The sequence below is a fragment of the Simochromis diagramma genome, unplaced genomic scaffold (genome assembly GCF_900408965.1).
Source record: "Simochromis diagramma unplaced genomic scaffold, fSimDia1.1 OVJJ01000402.1, whole genome shotgun sequence".
Taxonomy (NCBI): Eukaryota; Metazoa; Chordata; class Actinopteri; order Cichliformes; family Cichlidae; genus Simochromis; species Simochromis diagramma.
Window position 1 is genome coordinate 8,630,855 of NW_024386972.1, and position 25,526 is coordinate 8,656,380.

The 25,526-nt window shown below is 40.2% G+C and overlaps 1 protein-coding gene across 2 annotated transcripts in view; it reads right to left on the reverse strand.

Annotated features, from left to right (window-relative positions):
* wnk4a (WNK lysine deficient protein kinase 4a) overlaps nt 1-25,526 on the reverse strand; it is a 50,547-nt gene that overhangs the window by 2,478 nt on the left and 22,543 nt on the right. The window contains exons 6-20 of one of the 2 annotated variants that reach the window (XM_040039035.1): nt 22,856-22,944; nt 21,260-21,479; nt 19,708-20,095; nt 18,955-19,097; nt 17,613-17,686; nt 16,026-16,161; nt 15,512-15,628; nt 9,714-9,887; nt 7,080-7,134; nt 6,700-6,831; nt 4,619-5,466; nt 4,223-4,310; nt 1,152-1,734; nt 591-796; nt 400-494 (exon numbers count right to left, since the gene is read on the reverse strand). In XM_040039035.1, the coding sequence (XP_039894969.1) occupies nt 400-494; nt 591-796; nt 1,152-1,734; nt 4,223-4,310; nt 4,619-5,466; nt 6,700-6,831; nt 7,080-7,134; nt 9,714-9,887; nt 15,512-15,628; nt 16,026-16,161; nt 17,613-17,686; nt 18,955-19,097; nt 19,708-20,095; nt 21,260-21,479; nt 22,856-22,944 (3,348 nt within the window). The remainder of the gene's footprint in view (nt 1-399; nt 495-590; nt 797-1,151; nt 1,735-4,222; nt 4,311-4,618; nt 5,467-6,699; nt 6,832-7,079; nt 7,135-9,713; nt 9,888-15,511; nt 15,629-16,025; nt 16,162-17,612; nt 17,687-18,954; nt 19,098-19,707; nt 20,096-21,259; nt 21,480-22,855; nt 22,945-25,526) is intronic. The other variant, XM_040039036.1, reaches the window with a different exon arrangement.

Here is a 25,526-nt window from a genome sequence, read left to right on the forward strand (position 1 = left end):
AAGACAACGAGAATAACGATTACTCTTGGTGGTTCAGGCTTTATTGGTTTAGATTTGGGACAATCTAATTTGGATCAACAATAATATTTTTGCTTTCTTGTTTTCACATTAACAAACAACTGGAGGACCATGTTTACATTTCAGCTCACTCTCATGTTGAGGAGACATCAGAGGAAAAACATTTTTTATGTGAATTTCAATTGGAAGTCTTTTCTTAATTTGAATTTAATGGCGTTTTAAAAACGGCATTAAAATAAAGGCATGAATTCGTTTTTATGGCTACACCTGTGTGTTTATGTTAATTAATGTGCAAACAATCGCTAAATTTAACTTGTTTATACCTGCACCTTGTTTCATTTGTCATATAATCAAAAGCTTGTTAAGGAAGTGCTGACTCACCATTCTACTTAGGTCTGTGGCAAAAGTGACGCCTTTAAAAGGTTTGTCCTGCGAGCCACTGCTGCTGCCTCCAAGAGAGTTTCTCCTAATGATACCTTGGAAAGCAGTACATGACTTATAAAACTCATTCAGACTCGAAGCTGTTGCATATTTACATGATAATAAATAAAGAAGGGAATATTCTTTGTTACCTTGAAGCGGTAACATCTCCAGTCGCTGAAGGCTGTTCCTGCGAGACGAAGGAAAACCGTTTCCTTTGGAGAGGCGGCGCTGTCGGCTGGACAACATAGCAGCAGGAGAGACGATGCCCGGAGGGGGGACCTTTCCCATCTTCTTATAAAGTTCCTCAATTTCTCTTTTCTGGGCAGCCTGCAGGGCCAGAACTTCTGCCAGATGTCTGATAAAGGACAAAAAGAAGCACATTTAAAGACTCACTCAATCAGAGTTTTAATTTAGGTCTTTGATTAAGTTATGTACTGAATTTGAACATGACTTTGGGAGAGTGGGGGGTTTATCTAAACACAATCTGTTTACAGTAAAGACAATAAGTCTGTTCTCTTGTCTGGCAAATCTCGACATTTCCTCGTTATTCTTTATATCAAAACGGATGCAAGTTTTTTTCCAGTGCTCTCAAACGAATGCCAGATATGAATGCTCATAATGTAGCTCGTCTAAGCAAACAGTTTAAAATGTTCCTGAAAAAGCTTTTTTTGTTATACGTTACCTTAACTATCTTAAGTGGTGTCACTTACTTCTCTCTGAGCTCCTGAAGCTCTTCCAGCATGTCCTCATCTTCACTGTCTGAGTCATCACTGCTTAGGTAGGGAGCACTGCGGTTATAAGTCATCATCCATAAATTGTGAAGGGCATTGGTGTACTGTGGACTGTCCGCTGCTCCGTCCCACAGCCTCCCCTCTGTATCAGCAGCCGTCACAGAGAGCCCGCTGTCTGCAGACGTTCCCAACAGGCTCAGGCTGTACGCCCTTCGACGGCTTCTCCTCCTCCCCCTTGGCTGTTCCCCGATAACCTCTTCCTCATCTTCATCTTCCTCTTCCTGCTGCTGCTGCTCCTGGCTCACGGCCCATCCAGCCTGCCCGTCGGCCTCCTGTTGGACTCCCGAAGAACCTTTGCGGGGTTGTGGGTGGGGAGGGGTCATTGTGAGGGAGGTGGCCAGGCTCGCCTCAGACTCACCCTGCTCCTCTGTGCTGCTCTCCGACTGGCTGCTGCTATTCTCTGCGGGCTTGGGGGCTGCAGGTGCAGGCGCATCAGGCAAAGGGATGTCCATGCTGGGCGTCACCTGGAATCGTCCAACAGTCACTGATGCAGACTGAACTTCTGCAGTGTAGAGGAAGAAAATGCGTACATGTAAAGGCTGTCAATCACAGCTAATCATAGACTAAACAGCAGCAACTGTTCTGTAATCATTCCTAATCACATGGGTTTGATTAAAAGCTTGTCACATATTTCTTGAGACAATAACAGGTCTAAAGGTGTATTAGGCTTTTTCAGCATGCGTCATTTCTAAGCATTAAAGTGAATTCCCTCTAAAGAGTCTGAAATTATAGCAGTGACAGCTGCTATGATGATATATAGCTATGATGGATAGTCACAATCAAACACAACCCAGGACTCATTTAAAAGTCAGCTAATCTGTTTACCCGGCATTTCCCTAACATGTTTTATGACAGATAAGCTTTTTTACACTGTACAGTTTAACACTTTACATTTTTGTACTGCTCATGCCACTTGTTTTAATGTGTTTAACTTTAAGGAAAAAGGTCATTTTTGCATTGTTCTACTAAATTTATATTCCTTTATTTCCCATCCTCTTTTATTCTCTTTTTTTAATGTTTGTAATTTGTTAGAGTGTGTTCTCCAGTGTGCTTTGTGACTCCTGAATGCTAACAGCACTGTTTAAACCAGTATTGTTTGCTTATATGGTCTCCTTACACACTTTTACTCTGTTTGCATGTTTGAATAGAGGCCTCGCCACATTAAGGGATGTTTAAAACCAGCTAGCTTTAAATGTAGGCTCTCCAACATGGAAGTCTGCACCAGTGGAGCGTATTAATCGGAAGGTCGGTAGATCGGTTCCCGGCTACTCCCGGGATATAAGGAGAAAATGCTACACACTTAAAGATATCAGTTTGAGTGTGATTGTTTCATTTTATACATGCTTTTGGAAAGGTAAAAATTATTTTAAAGGGTAATAAAAAACAAAAAACAAGAGAAAAAAAAAAAAGAACGAACCGAACAGATGCGTAAAAACTCATGGACGTTATCTTAGCACATCCATCTGGCAGTGGGATAAATCACTGCAGATGCTAACTGGAAGTTCCCGTTTCTGTCAGAGAGAGGCAAGCTTGCTATTCTACTTCTACCCGACTACTTAATTAAGAGACCCTTCAACAACCACAAGTGACTCCGCAGGGATTTACAATCGTCATGGATTGGTGGGTGTAGAGGACGAGATGGAATGTAGCCCAAGTGTGACTGCATGTGCTCACATCTGGAGGCAATTTAGGGTTTTAAAAGGCCTGCAGTGCTTCGATTTGCCCACTGAGTGTCCTCCTTACAGTAAATGCAGAACGAGTCTGGGTCTGTGCCCACTAAAACAGAGGGACTCTGTTGAATATGGGCTTCTGAGGAGGGTATAAATACTGTCAGGTGTGGACATGGGAGGAGAGCCTTTAATGGGCACAGCTGCTCGCTGATTGGCCTTTGTCAGTGGGCCGGGCCGCAATAACACCTACGTTTGTGTTCATATTGAATGGAACATTAAATCCAGACTTGCGCTTACGCAATAGCTCTGAGGCACCAGTAATAAGTGATAATGTCAGCAGAGACAGAAGGAACTAGGATTGCAGAAGGAAAAAACTCAAAAAGCAAATGGTCCATCACGTATTTTGAGCCATTACAACAAAACGGATGGCTAAAGGTGCATGTGCGTGTTTGGGACGCACACATAAATATCATACAATAGGGTATTTTCTAGCACTCTGAGCCTCTGGCTAGTAACATTCATCATGTTAGAGCAGTGCCTGCTTGGGGAGTTTTGCTGCAATTCACACATGTACAATAAACATGTCACGAGCAGGAAATCATAAAGTCAGTGTTTGAAAAGAAGAAAAATTCCAAGGATACACTCTCTGGATAAGTGCTTATCTAAGCATAGCTCTGCAGAAAAAGCAGACTTTGGATTGCAGTTTTCTCCAAAACTGCTCATCCATAAATGTGAGTGATTAAACACTCAAACACTCAAAGACAAAAAATATAAAAATATTAATAAAAGCATGTTGAGATTTAGAGTACTACTTAGAGTATTAGAGTAGTACTTAGGAAATCTTGTGAGAACTTTCTGATACGAAAGGTAGGAGTTGGTTTTATGGTTAAAGTTTATGTTACAGTTAGCATGAGGGTTTGCGATGTAGGACTATAACTGGTAACAGAGAGCAACTTCTAGCCAGAATATGAGAACCGCTTTTCAAAACCACTTCAAACCCAGAATCACACTTACTTTAGTCTTTTGTAATACTTATAAATCAATCATGGTATAACAGCTTGCTATCTTCCCGTTCAATAAATAAAACTATGTACCCAGGAGAAGAACTCTTTAGTAGTTAACCAGTGCAACTATGACACAAAACTGCATCTGTTATATGAGGTTGGTGTCTATGCTTGTGCAGTTGCTGATCACATTATTGTTTGTTTATGAAGTAGTTAATGATCTCCAGTTATTTCAAAGCTGAACATCACTGCTATGGCCTTTTAGTGATGCAGAGACCTGCTTGAAAAACATGAGAACACGCAAATAATTTCTTACCAGATTTGGGGGAAGAAGCTTTTGGTTTGGGGGTACTTGTATTCTTCTCTGGCACAGCAGGGTGCAACCGGCTGTTGAAAGATGATAACTAAACAGAGGGAACAAATATTATTAGCACAAGTGTTACAGCAGACCAGACACGACTGATACTCATTAAATGCCATTTTAAAATTCAACCAATAAATCAGGGCAGTGTGATGGAAGTCCCCGTCTACATGCTAATTTACATTCAATTATTCTAATTAGCTCCATGCAGTGAGGAAGAAATTGCAGTCATATAAAGTGTTCAGAACTATAATATAAAATTGACTAATGAGAATTATTGATAAAGATTAAAGAGCTAATCACTCCTATATTAAAAATTGCTTTAGAAGAATCAGAACTAAAATAACTCACAGTGTTTTCTGGGCTCTCTGGGGGTGATGGTGAAAGATCTGATGAGCTTGAACTTGAATTCGAACTGGAGACCTCTGGTCTGGGTTTAGCTGGAGCTGGAGCTTGGGCTGAGGTTGGGGGCATGTGACTCCTTTCCTGGGTCCGGCTGGGGGAACCGGTGAGTCCAACCTGCTGTGCAGGAGGAGGTGGAGGAGGAGTGGAAGCCATGGATGGTGGGGGGGCAGGATGGGGCCACTGTGGAGGATTGCTGTGAGTTAAATTAGCTCCATCCATTTGAGGCATATGCTCGGGGCTGTAGTAGACATTGTTCTGCACTGGGATCCCCCCTGCAGGGTAAGAGGCCTCTACTGGTGAAGTCTGGTAAGGTTGAGGGTAGACAGAGGGGTAACCTGGCTGTGGAGCCATATGACTGTGTAGGTGGGGGAGAAAGCTTGGATATGAGGGCAGCCCTTGGGTGGGAAGGCCTGCAGGAGGGATAAAAGACTGAGCCATGCTCATTGCCATGGAAATTACATTGGCTAAGGAAAAAAGGGGCTGCGAGTGGGGGGGCCACATGGTGGGAGTTTGAAGGGCAGGAGGGGATATGTTAACAAATTCCGTGTTGACAGGACTTGGGGTCTCACTCACAGGACTCGGCGAGTTCGGGGTTGGGGAGGGAACAGAGGGGAAGGTGGGGTTACTGGCTACACGTGTGAGGGGAGGATGGATCCCGGCTGGCTTGGGTGAACCAGGAGACCCTGGATATGGGAATGGAAAGTGGGTGTGGTTCATAAAGGGCAAGTGGTATTGCTGGTGATTAGGCAGGAGAGATGTAGGGCGGTGATGGTGCTGATTATGAAGAGGAGAACCTAGAACACAAAGAGACAAGCGGAGCTTAATTCAACATATAAAGTAAATGACCTTAGACTAGATTAGAAAACCTTTTCTGTTGTTGTACCATGTAAAATATATTAAAATTAGGGGCATTGATCTTGTTTGTGCTCAACCCAGTGAGTTAGGTTCGATCATATCGTTTCTTTCCTCTCTTCGTCTTGTCAGTCTGAATCTTCCCTCTCCCCGCCTGCCAATATAATCACCATGAGGAGCATAGAGTAAATGTTTCCCGTCCTTTTAAATAATGAGCTTCCATGGTGAACAAAGATGTTTTGTTTAAAGCAGCATCGGACCATAATTGCATCTGATCGCTGGAGCAGTTGCACACCAGGCTTACATGGCCTTGAGGGATTTAGCATCAATGGAGCAAGTGAGGCTTTCATGTCAACATTTTAGAGGAGTTTAAATGGGATGCACGTGTGTGTATGTATACAAGACTGTGGGTCTAATTGTCAGATTAAAGAAGTCAAGATTTTTACATCACTCCTTGGGGAATAGCTTAGGACGCCAATACCCAGCCCCATCCATTGATTGGCCATCTACCTCAACAATGGCTCCACAGTTATAAACCACACCTCCAGTTGCTGATGATGCAAACCAGCCTGTACTTTTTTCCAAGCTGACGGAAACAGGTTAGGCAACACTCTGTAATGTGGCCAAGAAGCATTACAAAAGCAACCATGCACCAGACGTCAAGCAGAGAAGGAACACGGGAGAAGAGGGAATGAGGATGTACAGATGGCAATGCGGTTGCACGTGAAGGATGTGCGCAGTTAAAGTGACTTTAAATGGCTCTCCTTTCGAGAGAGAGTCTCTGACAGGGAAATTCAGCAGGAGTTTGTTCTGGCAAGCAGATGTTGCTGACTATCACAGGAGTGGAGAACCCTCATGCTTTACAGTGACAGCATTCACAGCTCCCTAAAAGCTAGAAAGCGCCCTTCAGGTGAGGTAATTACCCAGGAGGCCTTGCTGCAAAGCAGAGACAGACGAAGGCTTTGAGGTGTAGTGACGGCGGATGGCGCCATGCGAATGTCTGAACAATACCAAGAACAGGCCCTGAGGAGGGGAGGAGGTTTACGAGGTAGCCGAGCTTTGCTTTGACTTATTCTATGCCAAAGGACTGTAACAATTTTTCAGTGTGCTGAAACAGTAAACAATGCTCGGCCTCTTCGCTCAGGGACCAGAGGGAGGGGCGGAGAGCCATTTACCTGGGGCGTTGTGGAAAGACTGTGAGCGTATTAGAGGTCGCACAGGTGAAGTAATGTCTGCACTGGAGACCTCTCCATTGGGACATGGGGGCAAGCCACGTACCCCTACACTCGGTTTAGCCACACTGCAGTCTAAGACGAGACACAAACATGCATGAGTCGATGCTCTTTCACAAATGATCATGCACAGGCAAAAAAAATGCAAGTTAGTCTCACATGCATCTCAGACACACACACACACACTCGATGGTACTTTTAGAATTAGAGGCTGATTCACTTTCAGATTCCTACCATTTTTTTTCCTTCTTAAAGAGCATCAAATCATCCAGTTTGCCATTTAATGGATGAATTCAGTTAATCAGAAAACATGCGAAACTCACCAGGCAGAGAAGAGGACGAGTGTGTTCGAGGCAGGGCGTGATTGTGCAGATTAGGCTGTAAAAGAGCACATTTGATAAATTCAGTCTCTCCTTCCAAAAACACTGAAACACTCTGTCCTGTATTGGATATTAAGGCCTGCTTTCTCACTTCAAAGCCCCTTCACAAGTTTGATGATTAGCTCTAATAGCTGGTTAGAGGCATGATTGGAGAACTGCTGCTAGTTTGAGGTCTACATTTATCATGGTGCCTAAGAAAACACCTTAATTTACTGCTTTTAAGATGGTGGACTTATAGGGAAAACATCAAGTCATTAAATCTGAGTGTCAGGCCACACAAACACTAGACCTTGGCCCTCCTCGTTTGATTATTTCAAAGTCTCATTTAGTAATTTAGGATTTCTGTTATAAATGTTTTCAAGCTCAAGCTATTTTTTGTTAGACGTCCTCATAAGATATGAGATCCAGGCAATGACACTTTTCTGTAGACTCTAACAAAGAGGTGGGCAATTCCAGGCCTTGAGGGCCGGTGTCCTGTAGGTTTTAGATATCACCCTGGGTCAACACACCTGAATCACTTGATGAGCTCATTACCAAGCCTCTGGAGAACTTCAAGACATGTCGAGGACGTAATTTAACCATTTAAATCAGCTGCGTTGGATTAAGGACACATCTAAAACCTGCAGGACACCGGCCCTCGAGGCCTGGAGTTGCCCACCCCTGCTCTAACAAGTCAACTAAAAACATGTGTGTCTTTGAGTACCTTCTTTCTATTTCCTTTTGATTTTGTATCACTTTACATTGTAAAACTGCAGTTACTTTGTGAATTTTGACTGTTAAAAGCACACAAGCAAACATCAGTTGCTTTCCTTAAAGTTTTGTAATCCCCTCACATTTGTTTTAGAGCAGGGGTGTAAAACATAAGTCCCATTAGCCAAAATCAAATTTGAAGCATGTGGAGGAGGGCATACAGTTTGGACTTTTTTTTTTTAAAACTATTTTCATAAGTTTTACAACTTTTTCTACTAATACAGACGTTCCCCAAGGCCATTCATACTACACCAAAGTAAATAAGTATTAGATTTCTGTAATTTTACAAATTCACTACTTACAATTTAAGTCTAAAGAGTCATGTTGACCGATTTTTCATTTACTTTTTCGTATACTGAAATATCTCAGGGAATAAGTAGTATTAGTTAAACTTCTGTGTCCTGACAGAACAGGGATATTTGGATTTAATTTATATATTATTACATCCTTTAAAGGTGTTTTCAGCCTCCTCTGTAGTCATTTTTCAGTGCTGCCGTGTCCACCAAGCTAAACTAACCTGGTGAAATGGTAAATAGTGCACAGCAGAAATCGCACAAGTGCTGTTTTTGTTTTGTTTGTCCACTGGTATGTAGAGTAAGCTAAGAACAGCTAGACAAGCAGGACTTTCCAGGGATTTAATCTCCATTTATAGAATTTATTAATAGAGTCCCGGCACAATGCCCCACCTCAGCATTACAAGAGCCAGAGTAGAGACGCTGTGGACAGATGAGTTTCTGGGCTTGTCAGTCTCTTCCTGACTTCCTGTTGGTCTGTTTTCTTTCTCTTTTTCTTTTTTTTTTTCCCTTGACAATTTAGGACTGCAGTCATATTATCTCTCAGCTGTAAGGGGAAGTGGCTACGCATGCAATACACATCAAAAGTGAAGCTATAAACGTAAACTCAACCAGGCTAAAGTGTTCTGTTGAACCTGAGATCTTTGTCCAGATATTAATGTGAAAAGAAAAGAAAAACATCATTGTTTTCCTAAACAATATTCCATAAGCAGCAACTGGAAATGCTTTCACATTAACACAGTTTGCTTTAGAAGCTTTTTCAAGTATCAGGCGTATTTGTCATTGAACGATTCCCATTTTCATGTGGAAACAAGATAAATAGATGATAAATAGTAGTTATGGCTCCAACTTCCCTCTTTTTCCCCATTATTTCTCAATCTCTATGATCATATTTTTTTACCAAAAGGACAAGAATGGTTGTTTCTTTGTGTTCCACAAAGTGGAAAATATCCTGGCAGAACAGATGATTCTTTTCCATAAGTAGACAAGCTGTACCTGGTTACACATTAGGTCACATCTTGTACAGGGACTACACTGCTCCCAACAAGTCAGTTCATTTTACAGCTTAACAAAACCTGGATTCATAAAAGCTTAATTCATCCAAGCATAAATTATTTTACCCACTCCCTGTGGGCAGATATGCTGGAAAGTTCATTATGTTGTTAGCAGTGGAAAGGATTTGTGGTTACGGAAACAAATACAAAAAAGGAAACACATGATTTAATGCGTTTTATGATATTAGCACTTTAAGTGAAAGCTCTTCGTCAGGTGGCTTTAAGAGCACTTAGCCTTTAATCTTAAAGGACTAACCTCAGGAAGGACTGTGGACAGTGACGTTTTTTTATTACCAGTGGACAGGACATTACTCTGAAGTGTTGCATTTGTCCCAGATTTATGGGTCTGTCATTGATCAGCGCAGAGAGATGTTGTAATTTATGATAATAAGCACTGTAAAACACAATCACTTCCTTTTTCTCTCAGCTAACAATCCTGTGGCGCAGATTTATGGAAAAGGGCAGGTGCTGTTTCTGACCTGTGAGGACGACAGTGAGCTAATCCCTCCGTGCAATGCAGGCTGGGCAAGTCGGTGCCCAGTGGAGTGGACCGGCTGTTGTTTGGCAAACAGTGCCTCGGCTCGTTTGATGATGTCACCCAAGCGGTAGATAAAGCCCTCCTTCTCTGATGGCAAGATGAACTCGTTGTGCACCTAGATGGCAAAAGGACCACGGAGAATGTATTCAGATACTTCACTTAGTCAAATTCAAAAGTGCCACAAGGTTATGAAAAGCAGCTAGAGTTTCTCGATAGCAGCTCGCCAGATAGTGCAGAATGAATAAGGTTCTTAGGAGCTGTAGCCAAAAAACAACAGTCATAAATAAACTTTTTAGCTTTTAAAAGAAGTGTTATAAATAACAAATTTGAGTCATTTTTAATTTACTTTCACAGACAAAGACATAGACTGTATATCAAAGATGGTTGTGGGCACTGTGACATCACCCATTAGTTTGTGAAGTCCCATCTTCTTGAGTGGCCATCACCAGATATTTCAGTTCCGACATATAATCAATATAATTTGTGTAAACACTAAAATGAAATTTAGCCTTCTTCGTCTAGAAGATGGTGTAAAAAATATGTTTTGTCTTTATTCATTACTAAGATTGTATTTTTCAGTAGTTTTAAGTGGAGGGGATTTTATTTAATTAATATAAAATGACTTAAAGTTTTATTCTGTACTGGTCTGTGTAATGTTATGACTTTTATATAACAATTAGATCTGCAAGTGCCAAAATGTATTAATTAAAAGAAATAAAGTATAAAATATTTTTAACGTGTAATACAATAAATCTGTAAATATAGTACACTAGTGCTTGTTTATTTTGTGGGTTTACGAAATCCACAACGTAGCAGATGCTTAGAGGAGTTTTGCATATTCATGCAGTTTTCAGTGTGTCTGAATTGTGGGCTGAGGCGTAGCATCGTTTCCTGACAACATGGCATAATTCAGCTCATTTAAAACCCTCTACTGAGAACCACTGTGCTGTTGTGAAGCTAAGTGTCCCTGCTTTGCCAAGACGCAATAAACAAAAGCCTAGTGTGTTTTTAGAGTGAAGGAAAACTGCACATCCAGCGAACAAAAAGTGCTACTGCACATGCTGTCTCATCGCACCTTCATGTGAGGTTCCCTTCCCCAAGAAGAATTCTTACTTTCATCACGAACCCTCAGTTTTTCCCTACCCTTAACTAGGGATTGTTGGCTTTAGCCCATAGGTCTGTAATGACTCAGTCACTGGTATGCTAGCAAAGATCAAGTGGTTAAAATGCTAAAATATAAATGTTTCAAGTAAATGAATGCTGAGCTTTGTTTAATTTGTGTCACATTTTTTCTAATTTGAATGAAGTAGAATTAACATTTAAAATTTCAGATATCATAAGCAAAACTAGAAATTGCATTTTCTGAAGAAACTGCAGTGTGAATGCTTGAATCTGAATGTATGCACTGAAATGAATTAATTGCTGAATTCTAAGTTAAAAATGTTGAATGAGATAAAAAAAAAACAAAAATAAACTGAATTTAACCTGAAAATAAAAAGTGCTGAACTGCTAAAGCTGAAGGTTACACAGAAGAAGAGTTGGAAAAAGCTGAAAATGTTTTAATTGTAAATTAGAAAAACCTAAGAAATGAGAAAAGAACATTTAGAGTCAGAAAACATCTGAAAGAATATTAAAAGGTCATATTCTTTGAATCACTGAATGACTAAAATGTGAGCCCTCCACTTGGATCCACACCGTTTAAAAAACTTTAAACGTGTGAGCTTTGAAAGACAAGGTGTTGTAAAGAGGACAACGACTGCAACGTTTTGAGGGTAAAATGATGGCTGTAACACTGTGGACACAGCAGCAGTTGAAAGAGAAGTGTTTAAGATGAATCTTGGCACAGTGGCAGGCAGAGCTCGTTAAGCAGGCAGGTGTGAGCCTGGTTGCTATAGTAACCGCACCCAATGGCTCCATACACACGCACACAGACATGCACCTCACTTTTGCTGCTTAAAATGAACAGAAAAGTCAGGGCGAAACAAATCGCTCCCAAATGAAAAGTATAGGTCGTATTGACGAAATTCTTTCACCGTGAGCGGCAGCAATGTCTAGTCTACTGAATTCTCAGTTTTCATGTCTGTGGAGTTTATTATATGGACGTGGTGACAGTGGAAAGACACCATGCTCTTCTGATTTTCAAACCAACCTTCTGAGCCATTTTAACATTAGAGTCTATGGAAGAGTTGGAGGGAGGAGGCTGTGCATTGGTGACATTTATGAAAGAACCATAACACCTAGTACAATAGTAAACACATTGGATGAAAGAGGACAGCGATGGCTACGTTTTGAGGGTAAAATCATACCTGTAGAGCAAACGCTGCCGACACAGCAGCAGTTTTAAAAAAATATTTTAAGATTAATTTTTTTGCTCCTCTCACTCTAGCAGTTGAGCTGTCTCACTCTAGCCCCAACATTCCGTCCCATACACACCCATTATAAACTCTGAAACGGGTGAAAAAACATCATGAAACTTAAACTGGAACTGAAGAAAAAGTATAATAGATATTGAAAAGATAAATACAAGTTGAATAGTTGAATGTCTTGTCTTCGTTTTAAAGTTTGAATGGTGGCTCTATGTCAATGTATGTGGAAGTAGTAAGAGTTTAAAAATGAGTAAGTTGAATGAGGATTTGAAGGGTCTCCCCATTGAAATACATGGGAAATTTTTGTTGAATAAAGTTGAATAAAATTAAAAATATAAATGTTAAAAAAGAGAAAAATAGAAGCAGTCATGTCCAAAAGAATAGGAATCTAATGGTGTTTGAATGGTTTTTCTAAGTTGAATGGTTTTGAAGGAGTAGGCTTTCAAAAAACGTACGGAATACAGAATAAAATATAACTAGAAAGCGAAAATTTCTGAAGAAATTTTAAGTGTGCCTATGCCGCCGCTAATCAGTATAGTTTGCCATTCAAACGGCTACAGAGAGCAAAACTCAGCAGAGCAGCCATTCTCCACCATGAACTATGATAAAACCAAACACCGCTCGCGCCTCACAGATGACAGCTTACGGTTTTGTGTAAAGATGAGGTGACTTCGTACAGCCCCGATTTGTAGACGCTTGACCGTTGTAGCTGTTCTGACAATCGTTTGTCTTTCAGACCCACGACAAATCTGTCTCGCACCATTTCATCATGCAAAGTCCCGTATCCACAATGTTCTGCCAGACAATGGAGTGTAGTATGGAAGTTGTCAACTGACTCACCCGTCTCTTGTTGGCGCTGGTTAAACTTCGCTCGCTCAAATATGATGTTTCTTCGGGCTACGAAGTGAGCATCCAATCTCCTTTTAACGGTCTCATAATCGCTCGCCTCTTCGGGAGTCAGATGCAGGGATACCAATATTTCCTCTGCCTGCTCGCCCATAGTGTAGATAAGGGCGTTCACTTGATTTTCGTCCGCTTGCGGGGTGACTTGAAACTGACTCATGACGTCTCTTTTCGCGCAGCTCCTCTCTGGCCGACCTTTAACCTGGCACCGACACCGAAACTTTCCACTTATGCCCAACTAACGTTTCCAGTTGTCTTCTGACACCATGTTCCATTATTTGAGGTTATGGATGTTATTTGACTGGAGGCATAACTGACAGACACACGAGACGCGCCATTACTCCAATGAGTGTCCTGTATTATTTTTCATCCCCCCCACAACAACAACCAGCAGAAACGTTCCTACCAACAAGCCAGCAGAAACGTTCCTACCGTCTAATATTTACCTGATACTACAAGTAACAACGGGCACAGCTGTATAGAAACTCCGTCGTGCTAGCTAGCACGCAGTACGAGTTATCGTTAGCCACCACCGGTCGATCGGCGGCGAGCGATCGTGGGTGGAAGGAGAGACGGCTTACTGAAACGGTTTTTTTAGCGAAGGGTCGCTAGCCGGCGCTATGTAGCAAGCCGGCGGCTAGCTAGCCGGCTAGCAGCAACACACCCTTGCCGTTACCGTAACTATTCAATGCTTCGCGCAACCTTAAGAATTCCAATGGTTCCTGAAAGCACCGACGCTGTGCGCGCCGTTGATATTGTCGTCATTACGGTAATCCAAATACTCCCGACATACCACTAGAGTGAGCCAGCACACCACAAATCAAGTTTCCCTTAAGTTTCATTTTCCTCCCCATTCATTCCAATGGGCAAAAACTTGCATTAAAATATTCATATTTAAAAAACTATAGAAGTAATAAACACCAAAAGTCATAGCACACCATTCCTGATCCAGCCGCACAAAATGATATAACATATATGAAGCTTGTGTCAAAACTGTGGGATGAGTTACACGCGAAAATTTCAGGCTGAAAAAGGAAAATAATAATAATAATAATAATAATAATAATAAGAATAATAAATCCGAGCAATAGTAATAAGTGTGCCTTTTGGCATAGGCACACTTAATAATAAAGATTAGAAGAACAATACTGTGAATGCTTTTCAAGCATTCACACTAATTAAAAATCAATCAAAATTATTATTTCTCAGGGATTCTAGTGCTACACTCTTATTTGATGTAGCAAGCACTTATAATGTTTATAAAAGTCAAAAAAGTAGTGCCTCAAACATACATTCTTTCTAACGCCCAGTAGGGGGCGACTCCTGTGGTTGCAAAAAGAACTCACATTGTACAGATGGCAAAACTGCCCACTTTCTACTCTATTTATTACTGCAGTAAAGAAATTCCTACTGAGTTTATGGTCTCATTTGCTAGTTTCAAATCTTGGTTAATAAAGCGTGATCTTGATTTTTGCAAGTTTATTCTCACTTAGCATAAATAGACGAGTGTGCAGTGTCCCGTGTTTCCTCAGTCAGATCCAATCCTAGCTTATAATTCTCATGTAAGAGAAATAACCAAGATGGCAAAGGCCAGCATGTCAAGCACAAGGCTTCAAAACAGCAGCCAACAAAATACAAATGGCTACTTTGGTCTTTTTAAACAGTCTTTAAGCATTAGCTGCCCAATAAAGGTAACACTAAAGAAAGTACTATCTGAAGGTTGTAGCAAAAATTGAGACTCACAAGATCAGGAAACATTTGTTTAATCTTGCATTGTCCAATTTTGGGGATGTAAATTGTAGCTTCTGTTTCCTGTTTTTAGCTGACAGGTTAGGAATGGCACCCGGTGTGGTCTTCTGCTACGTTCAGAGATGCTCTTCTGCAGACCTCAGATGTAACAAGGTATGCAGAAGAGCAATTGGTATGCTCCTGACCTGTGGCTTTGACAAGGCATTTTCACCCACACCAACTGCTACTGTCTGCATTTTTCATCTTTTTCAAACTACCCTCCATAAACTCTAGGGATGTTTGTGTGGGAAAATCCCAGTAGATCAATAGTTCTTGAAATACTCAGACCAACCAATATGGTATCAATCACCACACCACATTCAGAAACACTTCAATCACATTTCTCTGACATTCTGATGCTCAGTTTGAACTTCAGTAGATCATCTTGACAATGTCTATGTGCCTAAATGCAATGATTTTCTGCCATGTGACCAGTTGACTAAAGAAAAATATCGTTGTATAAACATAATAAAGTTATAAAAAAACCTAATAAAAACAAGAGAAATGTAACAAAAGATGACCGTTTGATAATTTATATATATATATATATATATATATATATATATATTATATAGATATATATATATATATATATATATAGATATATATATATATATATATATATATATATATATATATATATATATATATATATAATGGCTAAGCACAGATAATGGCTCACCATGACAGCAGCAATGTCTTCTGGGTTATCTCCATCCAGGTCGAACTTGAAGGTCACCATCTTGTCATTGTGCGTCTGCAGCTGGCACTCCACCACCCGGTCCACTTTATCAGAGAGCTGATGGAGACAGAGAGGACCAATGGTGATGACGACATGTCTAAAAGCAGGAGTTACAACATGTTTGTGCACATGTATGAGACTCTACTATAGCAGACTGTTTAGGCACATGTGGTTATCCATGATGCGTTTGTCTCTGCAGCCAATCCAAACAGGCTCATTAAACGACCACAGAATGTCCTGATCAAAAAAGCAATGCACTGCGGTCGCTGGGGGAAGAGCAGCATTGCTACTGATAACGTTACATAACTAGGGTGGTGCCTCACCACTCACTCAAATAAATTTCCTCCGCTAATTCAGTTCAGGCCAGTTTGATTTATTTGTTTATTATGTGCAGAAAAAAAAAAAAAAGGATTTTGCTGTGCTGTAATTAAACCAAACATTTGATTTATTGTACCCCGATGATGCGAAGCCTCGAGCGCGCCCTCCTCCTGAACAGCTTCGCAGCCGTTCGTCTCGCCACTGATTTCTCGTTCTTCTCCGATAGGCCCTCGTAGCCGTCGCTCAGGCTTGAAGTCACATCAGACGCGTAGCTGTACAAAAAAAAAAAAATCATATGAGTTAGAAAACACACCCTAAGAAACCACTGATAAATTCCTTGTAAAGCAATTTTAAAGCCAATTCATCATTTAGAACAAAAGTAGAGATCTGAATATCCACAAGGACTGATTATGTTGGCACATAGAAATAAACACTCTGAATTGTCAACGAAAGGGTTGATGTGTTACAGTGGCATGTCTCTGGGGTACAAACAGAGTCTACAAGAAGCTGGTGTTCATCCAGGGAAAGCAACGTGTCGGTGCGATCTGTAACATTTATACAGGAGTTTTAGGTTTCAGAGAACTGCAGAACATTCAGGGTATTTTATAAAAAGGTTTGGTTCAGCTAATTACATCTCATGGGCCTTTTTTTGGACCACTGTGGTAACAGACCCCCCTCCTCCATCCACCTCCCCAGCACAGGCTGCAAACATTTACAGGCCTACAGGCTGGCAGCACCCACCCGTCCCTATTTAAAAACCTCCACCTCACAGGTAACTTTAGTTCACCTTCAGACACTGAGTACACAGAAATCAGACAGAAACAGGCGAACATCTGTGGCGATGCTGCAAACCTTTGTTTTCTTTGTTATTTGTGACACGCAGTTTGGGTCGTCAGTTATCGAGGGCTTTTCTCAGAAGAATTAAGCAACTGGGAGTGTGTTTTGGATGCTAAACAGTGCATGACCAGGCTGTTGCAAAACATGACAATCAATCCCCTCTTGATGTTTGCTTCAATTTATAGTAGACATGTTAGATACAGCCTGTTCCTTGCTAATCGAAAAAGGGAACTAAGATGATGGTGAAAGAGCCTGACAATCACTTTATTTACCCTAAAAAGAGCTTTGATAAACTGGAAGATGACATAATTTGTATTAAACATATTAGGTTCAAAATAAAATCACAATTTTAAATCAAATTTGTGTATTTTGAGGTGTGTTAAGCAACAAAAACAGCATTTTCTTATATTCTATAGACTAAAAAAACAAAACAAAAAATAGATATATCATCCTCTTAAAGTGTTAAATCCAAGGTGAACATCCTCCACAACACTCGCACACACAAACACATTGTGCTCAAACATTGTGTGCACTCATGCTGATAAAAAAAAAAAAAAAAAAAAAAAAAACCTGACATCACTAATATCCCACCAGCACAGAAAACAAGGCCTTTACAACATCTGACACACAGTCAAAAAAAGAAATCTTCAAGGGTCCATTCTGCCTCTCTGCAAAGAAAAACCCAGCAGAGTCTGTCTATAGCCTCAAGCCTGAAAGCCCACAGAAGTGGAGGAGGAAGGGATCCAAAGAAAATACATTTCTACAAGATTCCCATTGATTTTCAGGTTTCTTACTTAAATTAGGTAGGAATTGTTAGACTCTATTGTTCATTTAACAGCAAATAAAACGGCGGAGTGAGGAGGACAGAAAGGTTCGACAGATTTACCTCTCCACGGGGGAGTTGAAGCCACTCGTAGGCCTTGAACTGCCGTGTTCTATGTTGTTGGAGACAGCAATACTCTATGAATAGAAAACAGGAATGTGGTAAGATAAACATGGAAAAAGACAGTGTTCATTTTCTTTGTAGTTATATGTGATGTTAGGTGAGGAAAGTACTCACTCTAAAACAGTTATTTCAGTGCTTATGACTAAATTTGAGTTATTTTTGGGTTTACATTTTAACTTGTAAAATATTGATTTTATGACTATATAAATGCAAAATTTAGAGGAAATTTGATTAGTTAGAAAAAGTGATATTTATGCATCAAATATGGGGAAAAGATGATCACAGATCTTTTCACTTTTTGATTTAAAATGAACATGATATTAGAAAAATTACTTTCAATTGAGACTGAGGCACAAGCTGCTAGCATGTCTTTAAACTCTTAGTCTACCTAAATTTATTCAGCAACATGGCCCAAAAATTGCATCTTGCACGCGCCAACTATAAAACAAAATAAATCCTGATTTGAGGAAAAATATTTAATTCATCCTCTGGGCCCTCCAACCAGTAGCGGGAGATAGCTGCCCCTCCCTGAGCCTGGTGCTGTTAGAGGTTTCTTCCTGTTAAAAGTGAGGTTTTTCGTCCCACTGTCACCAAGTGCTTGATCATAGATCTGATAGTTGGGATTTCTTTCTAATATTGTATGGTCTTTACCTTACAACAGGGGTGTCCAACTCCAGGCCTCAAGGGCCGGTGTCCTGCAGGTTTTAGATGTGTCCTTGATCCAGCACAGCTGATTTAAATGGCTAAATGACCTCTTCAACATGTCGTGAACTTCTCCAGAGGCCTGGTGATGAACTAATCATCTGATTCAGGTGATATCTAAAACCTGCAGGACACCGTCCCTTGAGGCCTGGAGTTGAACAGCCCGCCTTACAATATAAAGCACCTTGAGCTGATTGTTGTGAATTGGCACTATGTAAGTGAAACTGAATTGGATCGAACAAAATTAATAAAAATGTCTTGCTTTGCTGATAAGTCGTCAATGACTGACGGATCTATTTATAAAGTAACAGGTTTAAGTTAAGTGTTAAAACAGTTTAGTAATAAAAACTATCATTAAGAAACTGAAATTAAGAGAAAAAAAAACTCAACTATAGTTCTGTATTTAAAGCTGTTCTTAAAAGGTTTGTGTTGCCCTTTAATTTTCTTTTTAAATTATGTGTCAGCCCTGGATTGGAGAGATTAATGAAAAGGCGGTCTTGTAAAGTCTTCAAAATCATCCTCCCCTCTACCACCCTGAGCTTTCTCCTTTTATAACAAGCTCTTTATTGAAACCACTCACCGAGGGGAAGCGGAGGGAGATACCGTTTACGGCGGGGGGGTTGGGATGCGTGGTGAGAGAGTTCGCAGGCATGCCGACGTTGCCGGCCTCCAGCGGATCCTGAAGACCAGAGGGGCTCAGATAGCCGTCCGTCTCGCAGTCAGCTGTTTCAACAAAGCACATCGACCATTAGCACATAACCCGCTGTGGCCTAAAAAACTGACACAATCTGTACTCTGTGCATTCTTGCACACGCCTCTAATGACCCCAGCCTGAGATACACAAAACACATAAACAAGAAAAATCTGAAGGGCTTCACTGTGGAATAGATTTGCTCTGGATACATTTAAATGAGATCAGATGGCTGTCTCTAAAACAGGAATAAAAAGCTGAGAAACATTCAGCACAGCACATGTGCACACCATGGAATAAGACCTACAGGGCCTGAATAATTCAGTTAACCACAGTTTCACTTTTCTCTGCATCTCTCCCACGTGCGTTGACATCAGAAAAGCCTTGTGTTAAGCGCACTTGTGCAGCTAATGCAGTGAAAAACATGTCTCTGGAGTTTAAGAACAGCAAATAAAAGAATTTAAACAAAACTTTAACAAAAATTTAATGTACTTTACTTGTGTATTTTTCTATTTCATTCTTCTACTCCACAGTAATTCATAAGGGACAGCATTTACATTAATCCTGCATACTGCACAGTGAACTTTTGCATGCAAACATTTAACTTTTCACGGTATATGGATGTGATATCAGACAGCTTACAGTTAGCAGAAGACAGGCTGTTGTGGCGAACTTGAAAGTGCTGGTCAACTTCGGGCTCCTCTGGCTCTGCAGGGTAGTGGGTGCTGACGCCAGAGTCCACAGAGCTGGTGACGGGGGACAAAACTGGGGCCAGTGGTGTCAATGGCGTCAAAGGTGTTAGAGGTGTCAGGGGTGGGATGGGGGAATCTGCTGCAACAACATCGTTGACCTTGGGCGAAGCCGGCTGGTGTTCCGGTTCTTCTTCTATGGCTTCTTGCGCCTGCTTCTTCTTCCTCTCCTCGGCCTGCCGCCTCAGTTTCTCTCTCTGACGCTTGATGATCGTCACTCGGTCGCGTATAGCCTTCGCTACTAGTTTGAAGTCTGCTTCACACACAAAGCCAAGCACAACCTGCATAACAGCACAGGGAAATGGTCAGGGTACAACATGCATACGAGTGCTAATACAGCTCTATTGCATTTAATGACCTACTTATGCAAGCTGTGACATTATCTGAGAGTTTTATAAACATGCAAAGTCGGTGTTGTATTTTTTATTTTTTTTTATTTTTTTACAAAAAGAAAACACATAGGCCTCATTCTTTTGACAATCTGGCATTTTTTACAGCCTCCCATGACATCCAGTTCAGCAGAGTGGGACACCAAGTCCGTAACAACCTCTCAACACATAGTCAGATTACAGCAGATCAGCCTGGCATGATGTCCCCTGCTGATACCAAATTTGATCTTGATGAAAACTGCCGTAAAAAGGTAAACAGGTAAGGAATTGTATCTTGTATTCTCATTAAAAGTGACCTTTATGGAGGACATAAGGTTTTGTAATAAGTGTAGGAGCCATTATATTATTAAAGACACGATTACGGCTGCTTCCTGAGACGTCCTCTCCCATTTCAAACCACTGATAATTAAATGGTGAGCTGTGACCTTAACATAGTACACAAGGTGTTCTCCTTAGGAGCTGCAGTGGATATAACAACAGAAAGGTAAAGGAACCACAGTGATGTTGAGGTGCATGTGCTTTCACTGTTAGGGTTAAGAGTCAAACCCCATACAACTCTAATTAAATTGAACCTATTAAGCTTTTCCTAATTTCTGTCACATTTATTCTGTTACAGTTCAGGATTATCATGTTAAACATAACCAAGCTTTGAATATTAAGGCCACAATAATAGGACAGGTATCCCTCTCATATCTTCTTTAAACCTATTGTTTGTGAGGGGCATCCAATTAGAAGAAAGATTGATTAAATCGCTCCTGGAAATATTACAACTGAATCCACTTTTAGTTGTCTTTCTAATCACGTTAGTGTCCAAATTAGGTTTTTGTTGCATTGAGGACCCTCATCCACCCTTCATTTGGAAAACCTAAAAAAAAACAACCTAAAATTGTAAATGAAGATTGGGATGCAGAGAGCACGTGGAAGTTGGCTAAGTTGGCCTCTATCTGCTGATCAGGAATCAGTTACTCCATTTCCTCACCAACATCTGTTACAAACCTGGTCAGTAAAGCAGCAAATATTGACCTCACAAAATCCTTTCTTCACGTGCCAACCTACCATTTCCTGTGCCACCTCCTCAGGCACATCTTTGTAGAGCTCGAAGAGGAACTCGATGGCGTTGTTGTCCTTGTACTTCCCGTGGAGCTTCTTGGTGTCGTCCATGCGCAGCCACAGCTTCAGGCCTGACTTCACCATGTCATCCTCCTCTGCCAACTCCACATGTACGCCATTGTTTTCCTGGAAGAAGGGGTGATCCAGAAGGTCCTGAATGGTGTACCTATGGAGAGAAAGTAATTTGTTTTATCGCACTTAGGGTTGCTATTGCAAGGTTATTTCTCATAACATCCAAAACTAGTTTCAGTTCAAAAACAAAAACAAAAACAAAAAAAAAAAATACAAGAGATGTACCGGTATAAAGGAGATGAACTGAAGACTTTTTACAAAGTTTTCTTTGTAATTGTTTAAAATAAATTAAGTAACTTGCAATTAATTTGCAATTGAAATCCAAATCAAATGCTAAAATATACTTTCTTCCGAGTAAATGCACTTTCTACCACTAATATATGCCCATGGGTACAGTAGTATCTGGTCAATGTTGTTTATATGCTAAAAATGGGTAATTTTAGTTACTAGGTGGGTTTTAGGAATGTATATTTCAACTTTTGTGACAATAACTGAGATTTTATTCCCATGAAATTAAATCAATAGTATGCTTCCTTTAAGTTTTGCATGTGCATAAATGCTATAAAGGGGGCATTTTAGCTTGTTAGCTAAATTGTCATCACTACCATCATAATGGCCTCATAATAATCATGCATTATTAATTTTTTGTATAGAAATGGGATGTTACTGCTGTGAAATAACTGATACAACGCTTTTGTAAGGTCTTATAGATGCTTAAATGCTAAAAATGGGCAATTTTAGCCTTTTGCTAACTAACAACATGATGTCATGTAAGAGGCTTCAGGGGCCTAAGATGACCTGTGCCCCAAGCTTGGTTGGTCAACTGTTAAAAGGTCTATGAGGAGTCTGTGAACAAGGCAACAAACAGACACAGATTTTGTGTAATTTAAAGATTTTTACTTCTGATGTTCAGCTCATATCAGTCCACTTAATTCACAGATTACAGCACACTAAATCAGTCATGGCTGTGTGTTTATGAGATTAACTGTGACTCGGTACTGAGCATGAATTGGAGTACAAACTGCCCACAATGCAGCCTCACTGCAAATGTGCTGAAAAATAGCAGCTTTTGTGCTTCAATCATTAGAGGAGTCATGACTAAAATACCCATCAAAATTAAATTTAACACAGTGGTTTTCAAACTGTGAGGGCAAATGCCACTTCAAGTGGCCATCTGGAGGCTAGGATATACAAATATGAATTCTTAAAAAAACAAACAAACAAGGTTTTATGATGTGATTGCATGAATCTTTATTTAAGGAAATTCAACTTGCATAGAACAACTGATGAAAGTTTAAGAAGTCAGAACCTGTGGTTCTCAATTTGTATAATTTAGGCCATTTTAAGGCTTTTTAAAGTCCTCTAGACATCATGTATGTGCTTTCTGAAGCATAGTGCAACATAATAATTGAGAATAGTGAAGAGCAGAAAAGATGATATAAATAATAAAGTGTGTGCTTTCATTGTTACCTTTCATCTTTGTTCATACGGATGCAGCCCTCAATGATCTCCTTAAGTTCTGGGACTTTGACTTTATAGAAGCTGTCAGGTTTAATGCCCTGTGCAAACAGATAAGAACACAGAGTTTAATTTCATCTATTAGGCTTAATAAAAAGTGTAGGAGGGAACACAGACTGGAGCTTTATGCAGAAAAAGTTAGCAACAATGATCTCCTCCCACAGTTCTTCTTCTGAGACGATCGGATCAAAGCGGTGACAGCCGCTCCCGGCTGCATCGCATGTCTGATATATCGTCTGCTTTGTGACATCTGCCTCTAGCCAGCATGACATTTGGCTTTGCGACCATGTCAACACCAGAGGAGAACAAAACCAAGAGCTCAGGATAAATGGAAAGAAACCCAGCAATGCTCTCCCTTCTTTCCTTTCCCTTTAACTTACACCAATCCTTGCACCGATTTTTATTTTTATTTTTAACTCAGAACAGTTGCTGTTTCCATGCAGTTAATCGCAAAATTATTAGGGCAGGACTTCTCAGTAATAAGAAATAAGGGAGTTCTTCTAAATGCTATCATCAGTATGTGCATAAGTCTGTGTACAGATTACAGCAGAGCTCCAAGTCCTGTAACAACAAAGATAAGAAAGGAAGTAACCAAGGTCATTTGGCCAGCAGATACCAAAGCAATGCAATGATGCACCCAAACACCTAAATAATTTGATTTACCAGTAAAAGGCTGAGTGGTACACTTTGTTATTTCATTTAAAGACAGACATGTCACTGCATGTAACTGGTTCTCTTTAATCAGGGTCACAAAGAACTTCAATGCATACTCCTGCTGCCTGTTTAAGTGGGGCAAATGACAGAGCTTTGAGAGGAGAGACAGCGCAGTAACGCCATTCCTATTTTAATTTTTGGTGGGTTTTTTTTTTTTTTTTTTCCCCCCCATTCTTTTGATAAAGCATCCCAACTACATGCCAGTGCAAACATAGCGCGCTTCATTGCAGTTATAGACATTCTGTTTGTTTGTTTAAGCACTCTGCTGCAGTGTCCTCATACTGTGTAGGCACCTTGAGAGTAAATCCATTTTCCCTAGATCCAAATCTAATTTGTGACTCAGCTCCTTTCTGGTGGCGACGGCAGTCTACATGTAGATAAGAGCTTGAGAAACACACTGCGCTTGTATTAACTTTGGTTTGTGGGTCAGATTTTAATGTTGTTAGGAACATAACGATCAGTGAACCCAAATTATTTTACACAGATATGAGAACAAAGTGTGGTTATGTCTTACAAGTAAAGTGTGGTATTCTTTGACAAGAAATTCAAGTATACTAAGGAGGAAAAACACTATAAGACCAAAATACCTAACACTTACTACTGTTTTCTAATTTTAATTCATTTTTCTTCTTCAGTTCATGTTCCAGACTGGTTGTTTGCTTCAAAAATGCTTTAAAAATGTTTAGTTTTATCTGAGATTTTATTAATTTTGTAATAATGAAGATGAAATGGTTATTTATTAGAGACAAATTTAAGGACATCAGAACATTACTGCAATACAAACACTTGCCATCTGAAGACATATTATCATTAGTTAATTAGTTTGTCTCTATAGGCTTTCAGTCATATGAGCCATGTTAATCTCAAATGCTTGATAAGAAGGCAACTGGACTTTTTGTATTGATGAAGATGTTTCACGTAACAGTAACAGTATTACGTTACAACGTTTTGAATTCGGTGAAGTCTTTAGAACGAGCCAGTGTTTCACAGTTGTTTGGAAAGACGGACTGCTTGGCTGCTTGGTTTTATACACCCGAATTAAGGATTAAGATTAAGAGGTGTTATACTACTATACAATACTTTTGTCCATATTGTGTAACTGTATACACTGCTCCTGCTGTTTGCACTTTACTTAATTCTAATCTAATACAGTAATAATTTATCTTTATTTGTCTTTGGACCCTTCTTCCTCAAACATCACAAGGGCTCCCTGCACAAAGGCAGCTCTTTAATAAAATTCTTTCCTGCTTTGGAAGAACTTGACTGGCCTGCACAGAAGCCCCCCCAAGCTTTGAAGTAAACCTGAATGGCAACCGCAAACTAGTCGTTATCAGCCATCATCAGTGTCGGACCTCACTGGTGCTCTCGTGGAACAAATCCCTCCAGCTAGGTTAAACATCTGGCAGGAAAGAGTTTAATAGCATCATCATTAATGACCCCAGAAGAAGTTCTTTATCTCAAACACAAAACCCAGGAAATCTTGCTAGATATGATGTCATTGTTTCCAGCAGTTTCTCAAATTGGGCATATACAGCAGATCACTTAAAACAGATGGAGTGGGGTTGTTCCATCCTAATGATTAATGTTCTTTTCTTGCTCACCAGTGTAGAAAAATGTGGATTTAATCATGCTGAAGAACAGCCTGTTCAAAAAACCTTTAATGGACGAAAGAAGAAGCTTCTGACACTGGTAAGCCTCCAATTGTACAAAGAAGGGGGGGCGGGCTTTAATGGCTGAACCAACAGGTGTGTTTACTGTAAGTGTAAAAAGCAGGAAAAATAGGGCTGTTCGATGTAACGATATATATCGGATGACGATATAAAAACATCTATCGTTTCATTTTACGCTATCGTTTGTTTCGCGGTGTCGCAAAATAAACTGTTTACGGCAACATTTTTTCATCGTTCTG